We start from the raw sequence: 20,830 nt of genomic DNA on the forward strand, positions 1-20,830 counted from the left end.
CTTACTCCAGACAGCTGCAGGGTGCTAGGTGGTCCCCATCTCTTCAACCCCAAAACATAACTACTTTTCTACTTAAATGTGTACTTAATTCCTAGCAATTCCATCTTGTGATACACATTCACAGTAAAATAACTATAAGGTACCCTCTGTTGCTGGAGGTTAGAGTAGGTAGGGTATTTGCCTTGCACGCGGCCAACCCAGGTTCGATTCCTCCATCCCTCTCAGAGAGCCTGGCAAGCTACTCATGGCATATTAGATGTGCCAAAAACAGTAACAAGTCTCACAATGGAGACATTACTGGTGCCTGCTCAAGTAAATCGATGAACAATGGGATGACAAGTGCTAGGCTACCCTCTGTTGCATTAATACAGTTTGTGTCTTGATTTTCTTGGGCACTTTGGAGGAGAGAGTGGTGCGTTGGAACTACACCCAGCTGTGCTCAAGGCCTATTCCTAGCACTATGCTTAGGGATCACTCCTGGTAGACTTGGGCTTTATGGGGTACCCAGGTTGGGCGCATAGAAGTTAAAAGTAAGTTAAATAGAAGTTATCCTACCTGCTGTATTATTGCTCTAATCCTAATATAGTCTGGTTTTTGTCATATTCTGGGGGTTATAACCAGTGATGCCCAGGGGTTACTCCTAATTCTGTACTCAGTAATCATGGCAGTGCTCAGGAAAACACACAGGATGCCAGAAATCAAATCCAGGTCTGCCACTTGCAAGGCACAACACTCTACCTTCTGCACTCTTCTAGAACAAGTCCAACTGTCCAGCAACAGAAGAATACTTTGTATTTTTAAATAATGTGACTAATTAGTCACATTATGTATAACTGTATGTATACATACATGTATAACTTATACATGTATGTATACATGTATAACAGTTATACATTTGTATAACTTTCATACAGAAATGAGCAGACGACAACACTGTGATAGAACTGAGAAGAGTGGTTACCTATAGGGGGACTGATTTCAAGGAGTTCAATAAGTGGTCAATCATGAGAGGCTGCTTTATTGACAGAAACTGATTCATTTGTTATTTGTGCATAATGTACTTTTCTATGAAAAGTTTAAAAAATAACTTACATTCACCAACCCAGCTGAGTTCTAATTCAAAAGCTTTATCCTTAACTTCATCATGTACTATATAAATTCTAGAACAGAGAGATAAGGGTTAATATTCACTTTGTCATTTACATACAATTCGCACATCTATCCCTGATAAAATTAACCCCATTTGAGGGGGAAGACCATACCCAAATAGCAGGAGTTACTACTGACTGTCTTGGCTTGAACCACACTCCAGCCTTTGAACTATCCAGTCATTATGCAAATATTCTTAAAAATACTTTTTAATGAAATGCTCTTCAACATTACTAAAAGATGCCTATTCATAAAACTAAAGGCTCAAGTCAGGAAGAGTTCTCATTAACCTAAAGTATCTTCACACTAACTGACTGTTTTCCCACCCACCCTTTAGCAGTGCCTAGGTAGAACCCAGGGTCTTAACACTCAATGTATATACTCCACTGGGGTTTATAACCCAGCCCCTAATTTTATAAATACTACTTTCAGTCACTAGTGGCCTCTGGACAATTTGACAGGATCTTTTGAAGATTATGGAAATTAACCTAGTTCTCAAAACTACAATAGGTGGATAGGCAATAAAAAAGAACAGTCAAATACTAAAATATTTGTCAAATTGAGCAAAGTTTCTATTTTTCACCATCTTTCATGCCTTAATTTGGAAGTGTTCCTAAAGTTTTGTAATCTGGACGTACATAAAAAGATTCTATCACATTTTCCATTAAATGATACAAGACTTTCCTACATGGATATACATAAATTTAAGTGTGTTGTGAGCCTTGTTTCAGTTAGCACTTTGCATTTTAGAAAAGTTAGGTGTTTTGTTTTCATTTTAGGGGGAGGGGTAGCCACACCCAGGGATGCTCAAAGGAAACTCCTGGCTCAGCACTCAGGAAGTACGCCTGATGGTGCCTGGGGAGAGCCATATGGGATGCTGACGATAGAACCAGATCAGCAAGCACCTCTCCAGCCACATAAAAATGTTTCATTACGTTAAATGCCCAGTCAGTTTAGGATTATTTTTCTATTTCTGTTAGTTCTTTGTACTATTATCTGACAGTTATATAATGAATACTCTTCACAAGTGGAAAGCAGAAGAATCTTAGGGTAAAGGAAGGGCTGGCAGTAGTGGCAAGAGCAAAAAAGGATATTAGAAAAATTTGGTCGTGCTCGAGGGACCATGCAGTGCTAAGGATGAAACCCAGGCATCTCTCTGGCTCCACTTTGCATTTATTTTTAATATAAATCTCCTGGACACGAAGAGCTGAAAGAGTGGACTACTAGAGTCTGGCTACCTTGGCTCTACCTCTCCCTTTTTTAGGGTGAGGGTCATTCAGTAGCCCTCCCTAAGTCTACCTTGTTTAAGCAACCAAGCACACCCTGACCTTCTATTGCTAGCATGGCTACAGCTGCTGACTGGATCAACACAGTACCCTATGGTATTGTGTAGGCTCTGGAATTTTTTTTATTAAATCAGCAAAAGTTAACTACACAACTAGCATCTTATTGGCTATTTTATTTTCTGACCACACCATCTGTTCCATGTGTGCTAGGGTTTAAACCTGGGTTGGCCACTTGTAAGGAAAGTACCCTAACCACTATTCTTTTTCCAACCCCTTTGATACAGGGAAATATAGTAAATGCCTGCATTCTTTGATCTAGAATGAAGAATTTTGAAATATTACCATTCAAGTTTAATTTGTTGCCTATTACTGTTACTGTTATATAGGCATTCTGCTCGAAAAATGTTTTTAGTTTCTGCTTATCTTATTAAAAGGACTTTAATTGCTAATCTATCTTACCCAAAGAAACAACGTTTTTGTTTTGGGGCCATATCCATTAGTGCTCAGGGCCTATACCATGTGATGCTGAGCCAGAGCCTCCAGAGCATGCAAACCACATGTACTAGGCCTTTGAGTTATCTCCCCACCCCATAAAATAAAAATTTTAACTAGTATCGGGATTTCTGAAATAACAACTTGAGAATAATCAAGTAAAATCCCTTATAAATTCTCTATATCATCCTAACTAGTCTTAATCACCCTTGAGTTTGTCAAAACCCATTTTTCTCAACCCATTGTGACTTGAAGCAGGTTTATGAGACTTTTGAGAATACTTAAATTCACCTAAAACTTGTCCTGGGACCCTCACTGATTACTGATCAGAATGTTGACTAGCCTAGCCCTTTTTGGAAAACAATACAGACACTCCTCAAAAATGCAGAAATTGAGCTTTCATATAACTCAGCAATTCCATATATATCCTGGGAATATACTCTAAGGGCCCCAAAACAATTTAGAAAAGACATCTGCACCCCTATGTTCATCACAATACCTGAAATCTAGAAATAACCCAAGTGCCCAAGAACAAATGATTGGGTTAAGAAGCTATGGCTTTTTCAGTATCAATATTGCAAACCTGGAGTCTGCACCAGGCTGTTTTCACTCAGGGTGCCCCAGAAAGGGGTGGGTGAGAACCCTCCCTGCCCCAAGGGACCCAGCCCTGGCAGCCAACCTCCTCTACCACGTCCCAGGCCGCTTTCCACAAAGCGGCTGAGCAACACATTATAAGACGCTTCCTATCCATTTTCCATAATTACCACACCATATTTGATGGAGTTCAGACAATAGGCAACAAATCATAGAGTAGAGCCTGGCAAGTTACCAGTGGTGTATTCAAGATGCCAAAAACAGTAATGATAGGTCTCATTCCCCTGACCCTGAAAGAGCCTCCAATCGTTGGGAAAGACAAGTAAGGAAAGGCTGCTAAAAATCTCAGGGCTAAGAGGAATGGAGACGTTACTGGTGCGCGCTCGAGTAAATTGATGAACAAGCAGGTAACAGTGATACAGTGATTGCAAACCTCAATGCTCAAAGGGGGGGGGCTGTATCTGTGTCTGGAGAGAGAGAGAGAGAGAGAGAGAGAGAGAGAGAAGTGCCTGCTATACAGGCAGGGAGGGAGTACGAAGTAGTGGGTGGAGGCTGATGGGAGGGAACCTGAGGACACTGGTGCTGGGAAATATATGGTGGAGGGATGAGTGTTGAAATACTGCATGACTGAAACCCAACCATGAATACCTTTGTAAGGGTCAAACAGTGATTCCAATTACAAAAAGTTCTAAAAAATTAAAAATTTCAAAAATAAAATACTTTTTTTTTGGGGGGGGGGGTCACACCTGGCAATACACAGAGGTTACTCCTGGATCATGCACTCAGGAATTACTCCTGGCAGTGCTCGGGGGACCATATGGGATGCTGGGAATCGAACCTGAGTCAGCCTCGTGCAAGGCAAGTGTTATCTCTCCAGCCCCCAATAAAAGTAGATTTTTATTGTAGGGGGGGGGGGGGAAAGGCTATGGTTCATATGCACAATGGAGTACTACACAGCCACTTAAAAAAAGTATGAAGTCATGAAATTTGGATCTTGAAAGTATCAGGCTAAGTGAAATGAGTCAGAAGAAGAGGGATAAATACAGAATGATCTCTTTTGAGACAGGATATAAGCACTGTAGAATAATACCCAAAAATAATAGAAACAAAAAGTCAGTAGAACTTTCCCTCTGTAAGAAGCTTGGAACAGGGAGGATATTACCTGCCACAGAGGCAGACTGGGAAAGGGAGGGAAATTGGGTATATTAGTAAAGGAACTGGTGTTAAATGTTGTAAACCCTGAAACTCAATCATGAAGAACTTTGTTACTTGCCAATTCAGGGATTCAATAATTTTAACTTTTTTAAAAGTCAGAGAACAAAAAGATACAGATATCCTGAATTACTTTCAAGCAGAACAGCCTCAAAAATTTAATGTATAAATTCAAGTGAGCTAATTTTGCTATTATGGAAAATTTCAACTTACATTTTTGCAACTTCTTTAACAACATCCCGACAGGTCATTTCTTTCATCTACAGAAAATAAAATATTCTGTTAATTAGATGATGAGCCAAAAGAATGTTGTTTCCATTGTTTAACTATTTTTAGATTTTCTCACTATTTGTCAGTTATTCATGCCTGAGATGGATAATCAGATCAAGGAAATAGCTTAAAATTCAAAGAACTTAAATAGCGTTTGGTTGGTATAACAGTTGGTTTGGGGACACTCTGGCGCTGCTCAGGGCTACTCACAGCACTCTGGGGTTGCTATGAATGCTCAGGGGACCAGTTAGTGCCTGGTGGAATAAGAGCCTCAAACATGCTTTCCAGACTCTGAGTTCAACAAAATTGGGAATGAGTGTCCTCCCCCCACCTCTCCCTATTTCCTGAAACTCAGCAGTCATGCTAATAAGCTGCCTCTGGCTGGCCCCATATTAGCTCATCAATAGCCACAATCCAGACTCACTGTCCCTAAATGACACACACCATAGCCATGTCAATGGATCCTGCATCAGGCTGTTTCATTTGGGGCACCCCGGAGGAGGGCAGGTGAGGTCTCTCCCCACCCCAAAGGACCCAGCCCCGGCAGCTGAAAACCCCCAGAACTCAAATGCTGCCATGCTCACAACTGCTCTCCACACCAGACTGAGCCTAGAGGCAACCCCTCTACCTGCAGTACCATCACTCTACCCCTCCATTTTTTAAAATATATTAAACATTAACTAAGCTTTATATGTCTAGAATATGGCAGTATATGCAAAGCACTTGAGGCTGAAGAGACAGTACCAGCAAAGAAACAACTGCCTTGAACATGCTTGACTGGGGTTCAATCCTTGGAATTCCATATGGTCCCCCGAAACCTCCAGTAGTGATCCCTGAGCACACAGCAGGGAGTAAGCCCTGAGCACAGCAGATGTAGCTCATAAAAACCCCTCATCCGCCACCCCCCCAAAAAGGCCAAGCACTAAATGGTTTTCTCGAAACTGGCTGGCATCCCATATGGTTTAGTCTCTTAATGTAAGAATTTAAGAGACAATAGCTGTGCTACAGAGAAGAAATGACAGAGCAGAGCACCAACTACTTCTCACCTAAAGCTCACAGTACTCCCATTGATGGGCTTCAAAACTCTGGTGGAGGGGCTGGAGTGATAGCACAGCGGGTAGGGCGTTTGCCTTGCACGCGGCCGACCCGGGTTCGATTCCCAGCATCCCATATCCCTGAGCACCGCCAGGAGAAATTCCTGAGTGCAGAGCCAGGAGTAACCCCTGTGCATCGCCAGATGTGACCCAAAAAGCAAAAAAAAAATTAAAAATCTGGTGGAATTGTATGAAAATTTTTGTTAACTTTCAGGCTTATAGATCTAAAAGTATACAGAACACAGAACACATGTCCACAGATGTCAACAAATAGCTTTTCTTAAAATATTTGTTGTGGGGGCCAAGCTTAAAAGAGTTCAGCAGGCATGGAGCACCAGGCATCAAACCCAAGGCCTCACACATGACCCTTTCAATGAAATTATATCCCTGGCTATGTCACCATGTTTGTTTTAAAAAATATATCTTAACTTAGTAACTTCAGAAAGCCCATGCCTGAATCAGCAAACCACACTATATCCTTGAACAAAATCACAGTTCAGAGAATAATCTTTGATAACATGAGGATGGTGTATAGCAAAAAATTCAAACACGCAGAAAGTATCACAAATTACCTGGAGCTTTTCTATTTCAGTCTTTGCAGCTTGCCTGGCTTTGCCAATGGCACAGCCCCAATAACCCTATTCAAAAAGATACAACAAAATGTACATATGAATTAAATGAGTAATTATAAATCATCAATGACAACAACTACTACTTCTACTTAAAAGACCTTAGGTCATTAAATTACTTTCAGGAGCTAGTATGGCAAAATACAGATTTTAATGAACATGCTCAAACATTTTCAATTCTAGAAAAAATTTAACAGTATATCTAAAGCAAAATAAATTGTCACATATTTCATAATTTAGGGACCTTTCTGAGCAGAACTGAAAACATTGAGAATAAAAAAATTGGGGTGGGGGGGTTAGGGTCATACCTAGCAATACTCAGGGGTTACTCCTGGCTCTGCACTCAGGAATCACTCCTGACAGTGCTTGGGGGGGCCATATGGGATGCCAGGATTTCAAACCCAGGTAAACCACGTGCAATGCAAGTGCCTTAAGCACAGTATTATCGCTCCAAGACTGAAAAAAAAATTACCTCTATTACTAACAAAAGTTATTTTCTTAAACATATGTTTAAGTATAATAGCATTTATATTTATGTAAAATGGCAAAATACAGTACTGTTTAAAAAGCCAGCAAAGGGGCTGGAGCAATAGCACAGCAAGTAGGGCATTTGCCTTGCACGCAGCCGACAGGGTTCAATTCCCAGCATCCCATATGGTCCCCTAAGCACCACTAGGAGTGAGTCCTGAGTGCAGAGCCAGGAATAATCCCTGTGCATCGCCTGGTGTGACCCAAAAAGCAAAAACATAATAATATAATAATAAATAAATAAATAATAAAAATAAAAAGCCAGCAAAAACCATAAAAATGTCAGAATACTAGGAGGTGAAAAGTTAAGGTAGTGAAAATTCCAAGTAACCCCTTGGAACTTAATAGTGCTGGGGACAGAGAGACAGTACCAGGTAAAGCACTTGCCTTGCACGAGGCTGACTGGGGTTCAATCCCGAGTATCCCCTCAGGGACCACCAGGAATGATACTTAAGTAGAGATTCAGGAGTAATCCCAGAGCATTGCTGGGTATGACCCAAAAACCAATAAATATATAAAATATATACATATAGATAGATAAAATATACATATATGCTCATGTTAAGATGTTTCTAATATTTATAATCACAAAGGATATACCACATTCAAAATATATGTATTTTATATAAACAGTATTAAAAATGATAAATCTGCTTCTTTAAATTGCTAAGAAAAGTTACTTTTCTTCTATTTCATTTCATATGGGACTGAGTACCATACCCAGCAGCGCTCAGGGCTTATTCCTAGTCCTACGCTCAGTGGACGAAACATGGTACCAAGGATAAGACCTGAGCTGGCAGCATGCAAGTGCCTTGATAACTGTACTATATGTCCTACTAATGTGAATTTTAGAAACTCCCAAATTCAAATAAAATATTTAAATGCTACAAAGATGCCATTAAACTAGAAGCAGAATTTTAGAAAATACAAAATCACTCACATATGAAACACCTGATGGGTCAATCATATAAAGTTGTGCACCGTCATTCACACTATAAGAACCGAGCATGAAACTGCAAAAAAGTAAATTTATTTTAAATCATGGCTTGTTAAATAAAAATATAATTAAAAGTGGTAAAATTAAAATTATACTTTTCAAGATAAACTATTAATATATACAAATAATTCATAAGTACTCTAACTTCAAAGAAACATACTTAAATTGTTCAAAATTTATTGTGACTAAAATTAAATTTTCTGAGGATATATATTTTAGTTTGGATCACACCCAGCAGTGCTCAGAGGACCATGCCATGCTAGAGATCCAACTTAGGTATCTGTGTACAAAGCAAGCACTAAGCCCACTGTATCTCTCCAGCCCCTCTTGAACAGCAAAGAATTTATGATAATCAGATTCAAATTATTATTCTGGGGGCTGGAGAGATAGCACAGCGGGTAGGGCGTTTGCCTTGCACGCGGCCGACCCGGGTTCAAATCCCAGCATCCCATATGGTCCCCTGAGCACGGCCAGGGGTGATTCCTGAGTGCATAGCCAGGAGTAACCCCTGTGCATCGCCAGGTGTGACCCAAAAAGCAAAAAAAAAAAAAAAAAAAAAAAAAAATTATTATTCTGATCCTGTGTCTTACCCTCATTTCAAATCTCTATAGTATTTTTTAGTATGATATTTTTATGCAGAAGTGACAGTACAGTGGGTAGGGTGCTTGTCTTGCACAAGCTGACCCAGGTTCACCCCGCACCTCACCTGGTCTCTCACTGAGTACCACTAGGGAGTGATCTCTATAGTGCAGAGCCAGGAATAAATCCTGAGCACTGCCAGATGTAGCCCAAAAATATGGCAGGGGGATGAGGAAAAGGGAGATAGATATAAGGGCACAGGAAGGAGGAAAGGAAGGAAAAGGAGGAAAGGGAGGAGAGAAGGCAGGGAGGGAAGGAGGGAAGGAGGGAGGGAGGGAGGGAGGGAGGGAGGAAGGAAGGGAGGGAGGGAGGGAGGGAGGAAGGAAGGAAGGAAGGAAGGAAGGAAGGAAGGAAGGAAGGAAGGAAGGAAGGAAGGAAGGAAGGAAGGAAGCGAGGAAGGAAGGAAGGAAGGAAGGAAGGAAGGAAGGAAGGAAGGAAGGAAGGAAGGAAGGAAGGAAGGAAGGAAGGAAGGAAGGAAGGAAGGAAGGAAGGAAGGAAGGAAGGAAGGGAGGGAGGGAGGGAGGGAGGGAGGAAGGAAGGGAGGGAGGAAGGTGTTTTTATGTGCAAAAATCACTGCCCTGGGGCAGGAGCTATATCACAGCAGCGAGCAGGGCATTTGCCTTGCACGCAGTAAACCCAGGTTCGATTCCCAGCATCCCATATGATCCCCTGAGCACAGACAGGAGTAATTCCTGAGTGCAGAGCCAGGCATAACCCCTGTGCATGGCTGGGTGTAACCCAAAAAGGGAAAAAAAAAAAAAAAACACTGCCCTAATATTTTTTTTTGGGGGGGGGGGGGTGTTCACACCTGGCTCTGCACTCAGGAATTACCCCTGACGGTGCTCAGGGGACCATATGGGTGCTGGGAAACGAACCCGTTTCAGCTGTGGAGCCCAGGTCGGCTGCGTGCAAGGCAAACACCCTACTTGCTGTGCTATAACTCCAGCCCTGCCTTAATATTTCTTAGTAACATCATCTTAATGATACAGAAGGGGAACACAGATACCTTTAGTATAGATAAAAATGAGTATTTCAAAAGTCATACCTGCAGCCAAATGGTCGAACAGCACTATAGAGTGTATATGCATGTACATACATGGCGACTCTATCTGCAAGATGCTGTGTGAGAAGGGAGAAACAGAAAAGCTTATTAATTAAGTTCTACCGCTGTTCAGAATGCTCAACAGCTTATCAACTTACTTTTAGTGGAATGTTATAGCCAAAGTTAGATCTAAAGTTGGAGGCTTCTTCTCTCGCAATGTCTGCTAAAGAACGCGCATCTGCCAACAAACCTGCTACTGCCTAAAAGAAAATGAAATCAATTTAATAATATATTTCTATTACAAACCAAAGAAACAAGCATCATTATCAAAAATAAAATTTTGTTCCAAGTTCTTACAAAGCACTGTCATTCTGATGCTTCAGTACAGAATTATAATTTGAAAAGCTACCAAGTATAATCATTTTTTTATCCAACCATCACATCCAGAAGCAATCCATAAAAAAGTCTCCATGTCTCCACATTTATAGCACTATAATAAGACAAAATATAATGAAAATGCTGGTACTGCGTAGGATTGGTCTTTTATTTAAAACAGGTCTATGCTGATGGCCTGAGAGATAATATGGCAGGTAGGGAGTTTGCCTTGCAGGTGGCCAATACAGATTCTATTCCCAGAATTCCATAAGGTTCCTCGAGCACTGTCCAGCATAATTCCTGAGTGCAGAAACAGGAGAAACCCTTAAGCATTGCTGGGTACCACCCAAAACAAAACCAAACCCAGGTCTATGTTCAGGCCAGAGAGATAGTACAGCAGGTAAGGGCACTTGTCTCGCCCTCCCACATTGTCAACCATCAGCACCCCATATGGTCCCCAAGAACCAACTGGAGTGATCCCTGACTCAGAACCAGAAGTATACCCCAAGCACAGTCAGGTATGGTACAAAAAAAAAAAAAAAAAGAGAAGCAGGGCAGGGGGATCATGAGTGGTTTAAAAAACAACAAAAACAAAAAACCTGCTCTCTTGCTATAAATGCCCTGTTTTATATTTATTTTGTTTAGGGATCATAGCCAGCACTGCTTAGGACTTACTCCTGGCTCTATGCTCAGAGATCACTCTTGGCAGAGCTCAGAGCACAGTATGTGGATCAAACCCAGGTCAGCCACATAGGAAGTAAGCGCCCTACCCACTACCTCTCAAGCCTTATAGAGGCATTGACAGTGATTTCCACAAGCAATACAAAAAGTTGAAGATTTAACGACTCTCCAAGTATATGCCTTCATTTAGTCATCTATGGTGCCAAGGTCTTTTTTGCACATATTTCTCCCTTTTCCTCTTTTCCTGTGGTGTCAAGGTTCAATCACAGAACTCATGCAAGGCATGTGCTTTACCTCTGGATCGCCATAACCAATCCCCTCTCCACCCCTTTTTTTTTAAATTGAATCACCATGACATATACCATTACAAAGTTATTCATGATTGAGTTTCAGTTTTAATGTTCCAACATCCATCTCCCTTCTCCAGTTTACATTTCCCATGACCAATGTCCCCAGTTTCCTTCCCACTACCCTCCATGGCAGGCACATTTTTTTTCTCTTTCTCTCCCCTCTACTTTTTCTAAAGACAATTTGGTTTTTCATATTATACCATATTATAAATATGCTACATTTCTTTCAGATTACAAACATCAACAAACCAGAAACTCCGATTACTTCAGTGGCTGCCTCTAATCTATTTCTGCCTCAATGCTAAAAAAAAAAAAAGAACTATAATAATTTTAATTATTGCTATTACTTAAGAAATTACACAATGTAGAAAAAAAAGTTTTTACAAGTGACCTTACCATTCCAACATGTCGATCAACATTAAAAAGTCGTTTATTAGAACCTTCTTCATAAAGTTTAGAAAGGACTAATTTTTCAACCCCAAAAACAACTCCATCTTTACATCTGATTCCAATAGCTGTACTGAAACAAGAGAAAAATCAAATTTTGTACCTGAAAATAAAAGGACCACTGTAAACTAAGTTTAAAAAAAAAACACTGACATATATACAGCATTTAGGCAAGCATCTTACTTTCTGTATTATTGCTTCAACCCCAACATTTAGGTTTTTTTAAGCATGTCAACTACTTCAAATACCTTTGAGGGCCAGGACTGTGATTCAGTGGTAAAGAACACTTGCTTCACATGTATAAGGTGGTCCTGAGTAAAATGCCAAACATCACTAAAAGAAGGAAAAACTAACGAATATTTGAAAACTAGAAAAGGAGGGCTAGAGAGATAGTACAGTGCATAGGGCACTTGTGCATATAGGCTGACCTGGTTTCAATCCCCAGCACCACATATGGACCCCCAAGCCCTATCAAGAATAATCCCTGAGCGCAGAGCCAGAGTAAGCCCTAAGCACTGCAGAGTGCAACCCAAAAAACAAAGCAAAACAAAACAATACATGAAAACAGGAAAAGGCAAACAACTGACAAATTTTATATATTAAGAACTAAATTTAAGACTATTCATAACTAAAAATCTAGCATGACAAAGATATTAATGCAAAATACCTAACAATATTATTAAGTGAAAAGAGATGCCAGGAAAATAATGCTGAATTGTAAAGCATCTTCATTAAATTCATGTCCATTTAAAAAGTTGACATACCATGCATGGACCAGAGTGATAGTACAGCAGGCATTGTGCTTGCCTTGCACATGGATAACCTGGGTTCCTCTAAGCCCTGCCAGGAGTGAGCCCTGAGCACCACTGTGTGACATCCCCCCACAACCCGACAAAACAAAAAAAAAATTTAAAATGCTTAGGAAAGAAAGACTACGTAATTTTTTTTTAAGTTAACAATGACTGGAGCCAGAGGGGTAGTACAGGAGATAAAATGTGTGCCCTGCATCTAGCCAACAGTGTTGGTGACCCAGCACTGCATAAAGTTCCCCAAAGCACAGAGCTAGAAACAAAAGTTTCTAAGAACCACCTGGGTGTGACCCAACAACCAAAAAAAGGTTAACAATGGAAGCTCAAGGATGGCTCAGTAGCTTAAAGGTTAGATCGAGTTCAATCTCTAATACTGCCCACATGCTCCACACAGTTCTGCTCTCTGCACATCCAGCAATATGCAACTAAAAAGCACACCTCCCCACTAGGAACACTTTGTAAGCAGATCATTTTCAACAAAAACCCGAATAATATGACAACCAGAATGTGCAAAAACACCACAATTTTAAAACGTAACCGTCATTTCAAAACAAAGGGTAGAAGAAGAATACAAAATAAAGGAGCCAGTAGGCTGAAAAGACATTATACAGCAGTTAAGGATCTTTCCATGCATAATACAACCCTGATGTGATCCCAGCACTACATATGGTCCCCGTGTACTACCAGGATAACAGTGGATAACCCTGAGCATAGAGCCAGGAGTAATCCCTAAGAACTGCAAAGTATGACCCAAAAAAAGCCAATAAATAAAAGGGACCAGAGTACAGGGCTAAGAAACATGTCTTGCTTGCTTGCCAAGTGGCTAACCCTATTTCAATCCCTGGCACATTTTGTTCCTCAAGCCTTGAAATGAATGATCCCTGAGCATAGGACCAGGAGTATGCACTGATTATCTTGGGTTCTGGCCCAAAATCAAATATGTAACTTTTACTATTAAAGTTAATAGTGGCAAAGAATAATCATTTATTTTTGTTCATTTGGGTTTTCTGCAACTATATATACAGTCACTGTCACTCTCATTGTCATCCCGTTGCTCATCGATTTGTTTGAGAGGGCACCAGTAATGTCTCTCATTGAGAGACTTATTGTTACTGTTTTAGGCATATCCAATATGCATGGGTGGCTTGCCAGGCTCTGCCGTGCGGGCTCCATACTCTCTGGTAGCTTGCCGGGCTCTCCAAGAGGGGCGGAGGAATCGAACACAGGTCAGCCACGTGAAAGATGAAAGCCCAACCGCTATGCTATTGCTCCAGTCCATATATACAGTGAGAATATAAAATTTTTTTTTATCTTTTTTTGTTTGGGGGCCACACCTAGCAGTGCTCAGGACTTAACATCTGGCTCTGCTTTCAGGAATCACTCCTGGCAGTGTTCAGGGGAACATACGAAGTACCAGAGATCAAATACAGGTCAGCCACATGAAAGACAAGTGTCCTACCCACTATATTATCTCTTGAGCCCTGGTATTCTAAGAAAATTCCACATAAGCAGGACAGCCACTAGGCAGTTATAAAGAGCACAAAACACTGAAAGTAATCTAAATATCCCTGAACAATGTTCTAACAGATGACACAGTCACTCAAACAGTAAGGTGGAGCTATACTTATTAAAACGGAACAATGTACAAATATATTACTGAGTAAAAAAGTTTAGGTTTCAAAATAGTCTTATTTCATATTGATTAATACCTTTATCTCTAAAAAAGACAACATTTAAGTACAAAATAAACTTTCTTGTAAATTCTAAAACAGAACCTAATTGGGGGGGGGGCAGACAGGGAGGGACAGGTAGAGATAGTTCAATGGGTTAAAGCACAGGCTTTGCCTGCAGGAACCCTGCATTCAATTCCCATCACCACATAGTTAGTCTCACACCCCACTTCTAAGCACCACCAGATACCACCCCAGAGCACTGAGCTAGGAGTGGTCTCAAGTACTGTAGGATATATGCAAAAACAACAAAAAAAAGTACTTTCATTCAAAACTGTTTACAGGCAGCAGGGAAAAGCTCAATATGTTGGAGCACATACTCTGCAAGCAAGCACCCTTAGTTTGAATCTGCCACAGCATTAATCCCTGAGCACGGGAGATAGCCTGCTCCATCACAATTCAGTGTAGCAATAAAGTGAAATTCACTTATGCCATAAATTAGAAATCCATACCTCGTCTTCCTACTACTCAAAAATTGCAAAGAAAAATGAACACATATTTTTTAATTCACCATCTGTAGAGGATTTGTTATGTATTACACATGAAAAGACAAATGGTCTCTATACTCGTAAAACTTTAAAACCAAATACTAAAATCACTACTAGAAAGTGAAAACTCAGTATCTACAACTGGACTTAGCCAAAATTCTGGTAACAATTCCCTACTCTACTAAAACATTGAGCTCAAACAATAACATCCTGTTTGTTTAGTGAATCTGAAAAGAATTCTCTGAAAGATCTAAATGCAGGCAAGGAATAGAGCTCAGTAGTAGAGCAGTGTATGCAAAAACAGAAAAACTGAATGATATGAATAAAATCACTTTTAAAAAGTCATTTAATTTGAATCACATAACTAAGTATAACTGATAGTAAAGTACTAAGCATAATGCTTTTAATGAAACACTAATGAAGTTTGTCAAAAAGCTAACAATTAAACCAACATGTTATTGAGGTACCATGGAATCATTTAGTACATTATTCTAAATTTAAAAAAAAAATTAAATATATAGTAGATATGTATTTATACATATAGTAGATATATAAATATATAGTAGATATATAACATCCATGGCCAGGGAAAACAGGGATTAGAAGGACTGGTCAATGGTTGGAACTAATCACAGTGTGTGTTGGGCTGAGGTATGTAAGATAAGAGAAGAGACCATTATGAGAATAATAGCTGGGAATGATCATGCTGCACAAGATCTGTGGTACAGGGGGTCTGGATCGATAGCACAGCGGGTAGGGCATTTGCCTTGCACTCGGGAGACCTGGGTTCAATTCCCAGCATCCTATATGGTCCCCTGAGCACCGAGAGGAGTAATTCCTGAGTGCAGAGCCTGGAGTAACCCCTGTGCATCACCAGGTGTAACCCAAAAAGGAAAAAAAAAAAAAAAAAAAGGAGGATTTTTTTTTTCTTGATAACCTCTCAGTATCAATATTGCAAACCACAATGCCCAAAAGGGAGTGGGGGGAGAGGGGGATAATGGAATTGGGGGGAAGGAGAGAGAGAAAAGAGGGAAGGAGGGAAGGAAGGAGGGAGGGAGGGAGAGGAGGAGGGGAGAGAGAGAGAGAGAGAGAGAGAGAGAGTGAGAGAGAGAGGGAGAGAGGAGGAGAAAAACACCTGCCATAGAGGCAGTCAGAGGGGTGGAGGGGGCTGGTGATGGGAAGGAACCTGGGGACACTAGTGCTGGGAAATGTACAATGGTGGAGGGGTGAGTGTAGGGATACTGTATGACTGAAATCCAATCATGAACAGCTTTGTATATATCTCACAGTGATTCCATTAAAAAGTTAAAAAAATTTTTTTAATTAAAAAAAAAAAAAAGAATAAGGGGCCAGAGCAACAGTACAGAAGGCAGGCTACTTGCCTCAACTGTGCCAACCTGGGTTGATCCCTAGTATCACATCTAGTCCCCTAGTATCATATCCAAGCCCCTCTAAGAGTGAGCCCTAAACAGAACCAGGTATGTCTCCAAAACAAAACAAAACACACAAAAACAAAAAACAGTGAAGACAGGGAGTCCAATAGAAAAACAGAAGAAGAAACGTGGAAGAAGAAAACAATTTAAAAAATCCTGTTGCAGAGCCACAGTGACAGTGTAGCAGCAGATAGGGCACTTGATTTACATGTGGCAAACCTGGGTTCTATCACTGGCAGCCCATATGGTCCAGAGCCTCACCAGGTATGATCCCTGAGTGCAGAAACAGAAAAGAGCCCTGAGCACCCCCGGTTAACCTGGGGGGGGGCGGGGGGAGGAGAAGTGGGAGGGGAAGAATTTAATATCTAGTTAAATCATACTATTTCAAGTTAAACAATATTTCATTTATTTACCTTTCCCTTTTTAAAAAAATTTTTAAACAATGTTTCTTACCTACTATTTTCTACAGCTTTCATGGCATATTCAACTTGAAAAACTCTTCCATCAGGGGAGAATGTAGAAGCTGACAAGTCATACTAGGAAGAAAAGACAATAACAAGCTTATCTTTAGCAATATAACCTTATTTTTCCCTCTTTAAATGACTTGTCAGAAAGTGTATTATTTTTTTTTTTTTTTTTTTTTTTTTTTGCTTTTTGGGTCACACCCAGCAATGCTCAGGGGTTACTCCTGGCTTCGCACTCAGGAATTACCCCTGTCAGTGCTTGGGGGACCATATGGGATGCCGGGGATCGAACCCGGGTCGGCCGCGTGCAAGGCAAACGCCCAACCCGCTGTGCTATCGCTCCGGCCCCCAGAAAGTGTATTAAATCTCAACAAACACTTTCTTGTGAAGAGGAAGAAGCAGATCAGAGCAGCAACAGGGACTAAGGTAAAAGTTAGATACTTCACATTTTTGCTACTGAAAAGCAAAGGATATAAAATCCTTACTCCAGGAGCTGGATCAATAGCACAGCGGGTAGGGCATTTGCCTTGCATGTGGCCGACCCAGATTTGATTCCCAGCATACCATATGGTCCCCCAAGCACCGCCAGGAGTAATTACTGAGTAAAGAGCCAGGAACCCCTGTGCATCTCCGGGTGTGACCCAAAAAGCAAAAAAAAATAAAATAAAATCCTTACTCCAGACTAGAGTCAGAACTCTTCATACAGAACACAAACATAATTTTTGAAAACAATATTATATAGGACAAATAGCACTGGACTCGAAATATTTTCTTTTTGTGTGTGAGGAAAGGATTTGAGAGCCACACTGAGCAGTGCTCAGGAATTACTCCTAGTGGTGCTGGGGGATCAAATGACATGCCAGGAATCAAACCAGGGGTGGCCACATGCAAGGCAAGTGCCCTACCCACTGTACTATTACTCCTGTTCCATGAACTCTGAGTATTTTGAGACACAGTCACGAGATATATCAAAAAGACCACAGACTTTCAAGCACTTAGTTATTTCCCATATTTCTTACATGCCACTATAAAAGAATACAAAATGCACTTACTCTTTAAATTCTTCATTTTCAAACTATACCTGGCACCAATGTAGTTGGTGACTTTTAATTATTATTTTTTAATCACCGTTAATTACACAGTTACAACATTATTCATTACTTAGTTTCAGGCATACAATGTTTCAACAACAATCCCTTCACCAGTGTCACTTCCCTCCAGCAAGAGATGGTGACACTTTTATATGTCACATGCTACTAGATGGAAGGCCAAGTACACCAGTAGCCTGAGGGATACTTATATTTAATATTTAGGGGTACTTATATTTAAGCTGTGTCAAACTTAAAAGTTAGAGGAACCACTCTGATACCTGGCAGAATAAAAATAGAACAATCTAGGAAACAAAGACATTACAGGTGTGAGGATGTAGCTCGAGTGGTAGAGCACATGCCAGGTCCTGAGTTCAATTTCTGTAATTCACTGGGGTCCCCATTCTGCACTGTCTTGTGTGGCCCTAGTAGTCCCCTGACCAGATAAATACTGAATCATTACGCCTGCACCTAAAGTTAAGTATCATCCAAGTAGGTCCCTTTCTTAAGCAGGGAAGGAGCAATACTACATAGGCAGAGGTTTGCCTTACACACAGCCAACCTGGGTTCAATCCATGGCATCCAATATGGTCCCCTGAGCAGAGCCAGGAGTAAGCCTGCAGAAAATAACATAAAAACAAACAAAAAAATCCAAAATAACTTTTTTTTTCTTTTTTGCTTTTTGGGTCACACCCGGCGATGCACAGGGGTCACTCCTGGCTCTGCACTCAGGAATTACTTCTGGCGGTGCTCAGGGGACCATATGGGATGCTGGGAATCAACCCGGGTCGGCCGCGTGCAAGGCAAACGCCCTACCTGCTGTGCTATCGCTCCAGCCCCAAACTTTTTTTTATTTTTCCTTAATAATTAAACTAAAGCCCTTCATTTCTGTCCTGGAACCTGTAAGTTCTGTCAGAGAACAGCAGCAAGAAGTTCCACTGCACCATCAATAAGGTGGTGACCAAGAATATGCCATCAACATTCACAAGCGCATCCAAGAAGTGGGTCTCAAGAAGTATTCACCCCAGACACTCAGAGATCTGGAAGTTTGTCAAGGAGATGGGCACACCAGACATGGGCATTGACATCAAGCTCAACAAAGCTACCTGGGCCAAAGGAATAAGGAATGTCCCATACCAAATTCATGTCCAGAAAATGTAAGGAGGAAAATATTCACCAAACTTCATACATGTACAGGTTACCACTTTTAAAAATCTATAGTCAGCGTGGGTGAGAACTAAACTGATGACATAATAAAGTTGCAAAATCATTTAAAAATAATAAATCAACTAAACAATTGAATCACTGTATCACTGTCAAAACATCTAGAAAATGAACTGTAGAGAAGCCATGAGTGGAAGTATGGCTCAATTATTCTATATAAATATTCAAGTATTCCATATTTCAAGCATTGCTTAAATAAGAAGAGATGCAGAGCCGTTCTTCTAAGTGTGCAGTAAAATAAATAAATAAATCTTACAACATGGACTAGCTTTCAAAGTAAAATTTAAAGAAGTGCTTTATTTCATTTATTTCATTTGAACAACAGAAACGGGATTATTCTTCGCTGGAGATTAGGGCAACAAAAATGGCAAGAGGAAGAGGAAACCCACAAGTCTCTTTGGGAGATACCATTTAAAATGCTAACTAAACAATCAAGTCAAGAAAACTGTGAAGTAGACAAATCTTTACATCTGGAGTTCCTGAAAGAGATGACTACTAGAGATTCAACAGAAGGGCTTTCTGTTTCCTGATCTTAAGTGTTAAACCAGATCCTTCAATCTGGGAAGAATACCAAAATATCTCACATGGTAACAGTCTATTAAGAAAGATAACCTTCATGTACCTGCCAGAAGAATTTGCTAGAAGATGCTTTCTGAGGTCTTACTCATGCCACAACATCCCCTAAGAAAACGGATTATCCCGTTCCAAAACTAAGTACCTCATTATCCAACTCAGAAAACCAGTATTAGCGCTTAACGCCCCTTATTAAACTCTTGCACAGATTAGGCAAAAACAAAACGATGACTTGAGAGACCCATTCATTAATCGATGTCTCCAGTACGGTCACAAAATAGTTCCCCACAAACACTGGATTCTGTAAATATGTAAAAGGAGCAAGGAAAAGACACAATATGTGCGGTTCCACTAGCAAAGTAAGCCGAAGAGGCCAAAGACTCAGACCAACTGCAGCATCCTCACAGTGTCACCACGTCAGAGTTCGCGGCACTGCGAGCTCGAAGCGCTGGAAGTTCTTTGCACAGAAAAAGCAAAGGGCACACGAAGGGATTCTCAACAGTCCAGCTGTTCGGGCCATTGTTCCCCTGGTGCCGTCTCACGAGCGCTTTCGCAGAAGCGAGCTGACGCGACGCCGGGAGGAAAGATGGAGAAGGCGCGTGAGTCAGCAGCGCCCTCAAGAACTGCAAAGGCGGTGCACGCGGCGCCGCACCTCGGACTCCCGAGGCGCGACCGCGCCTCCCGGGTGGCCCTCCCTCCACGGGGCTAAATGGTCGCCCAACCCTGCACACACCATTTCAGGCCCCACCGGTTTCCACTTTCGCTTTCCCTCACCGGCCACGAGAAAAATGATTCAGCAGCGCAAACCGGCTCCCCCATGTCCTGGCGACGCCGCCCCGCCCGCCACACCTGAGCCTTCGGGAAAGCTTCTGCGGATTAGCGTCCCCGAGACGCGGGCCTAGGACAGGAGCGCGGCGCACACGGCCGCTGCCTGACGGCTCCCGGCGGCCCGCAGGGCCCGAGGCAGCGCCCTCGCCCCCCGCCCCCGGCACGCCAAGTCGCTGCCCTCGGAGCGGCCTGTCCGCACTCCCTTCAACATTCACATATCCGGCGGGCTCTCGCACCCGGACAACGACGAACTCACCCCGGTGCCGATGGAACTCATCGTGCCAAACCCACCGAGACCCGGGAGAGCTTCAAGGCCTGAAGCGCTTTTCCCGACGCTGCAACACACAGCCCAGTAACAGACCTTCCCATTGGCTGGCCTCTCAGCCAATAGCCTTCGTCCCTGAGGCT

General features: G+C 41.5%; 1 protein-coding gene across 6 annotated transcripts in view; it reads right to left on the reverse strand.

Moving 5' to 3' along the window:
- Positions 1-20,830, reverse strand: part of PSMA3 (proteasome 20S subunit alpha 3) — a 32,063-nt gene extending 11,233 nt beyond the window's left edge. For 2 of the 6 annotated variants that reach the window (XM_055131213.1, XM_004601780.2), the window contains exons 1-9: positions 20,679-20,830; positions 16,699-16,781; positions 11,735-11,858; positions 10,091-10,192; positions 9,936-10,009; positions 8,195-8,267; positions 6,670-6,735; positions 4,947-4,993; positions 1,093-1,160 (exon numbers count right to left, since the gene is read on the reverse strand). In XM_055131213.1, the coding sequence (XP_054987188.1) occupies positions 1,093-1,160; positions 4,947-4,993; positions 6,670-6,735; positions 8,195-8,267; positions 9,936-10,009; positions 10,091-10,192; positions 11,735-11,858; positions 16,699-16,781; positions 20,679-20,699 (658 nt within the window). In that variant the 5' untranslated portion in view covers positions 20,700-20,830. Of the gene's footprint in view, positions 1-1,092; positions 1,161-4,946; positions 4,994-6,669; positions 6,736-8,194; positions 8,268-9,935; positions 10,010-10,090; positions 10,193-11,734; positions 11,859-16,698; positions 16,782-20,327; positions 20,581-20,678 lie in introns of those variants that run through there. The other 4 variants (XM_055131216.1, XM_055131214.1, XM_055131217.1 and 1 more) reach the window with 4 other exon arrangements.

This window comes from Sorex araneus, chromosome 3, assembly GCF_027595985.1.
Source record: "Sorex araneus isolate mSorAra2 chromosome 3, mSorAra2.pri, whole genome shotgun sequence".
In the NCBI taxonomy this organism is placed as follows: domain Eukaryota; kingdom Metazoa; phylum Chordata; class Mammalia; order Eulipotyphla; family Soricidae; genus Sorex; species Sorex araneus.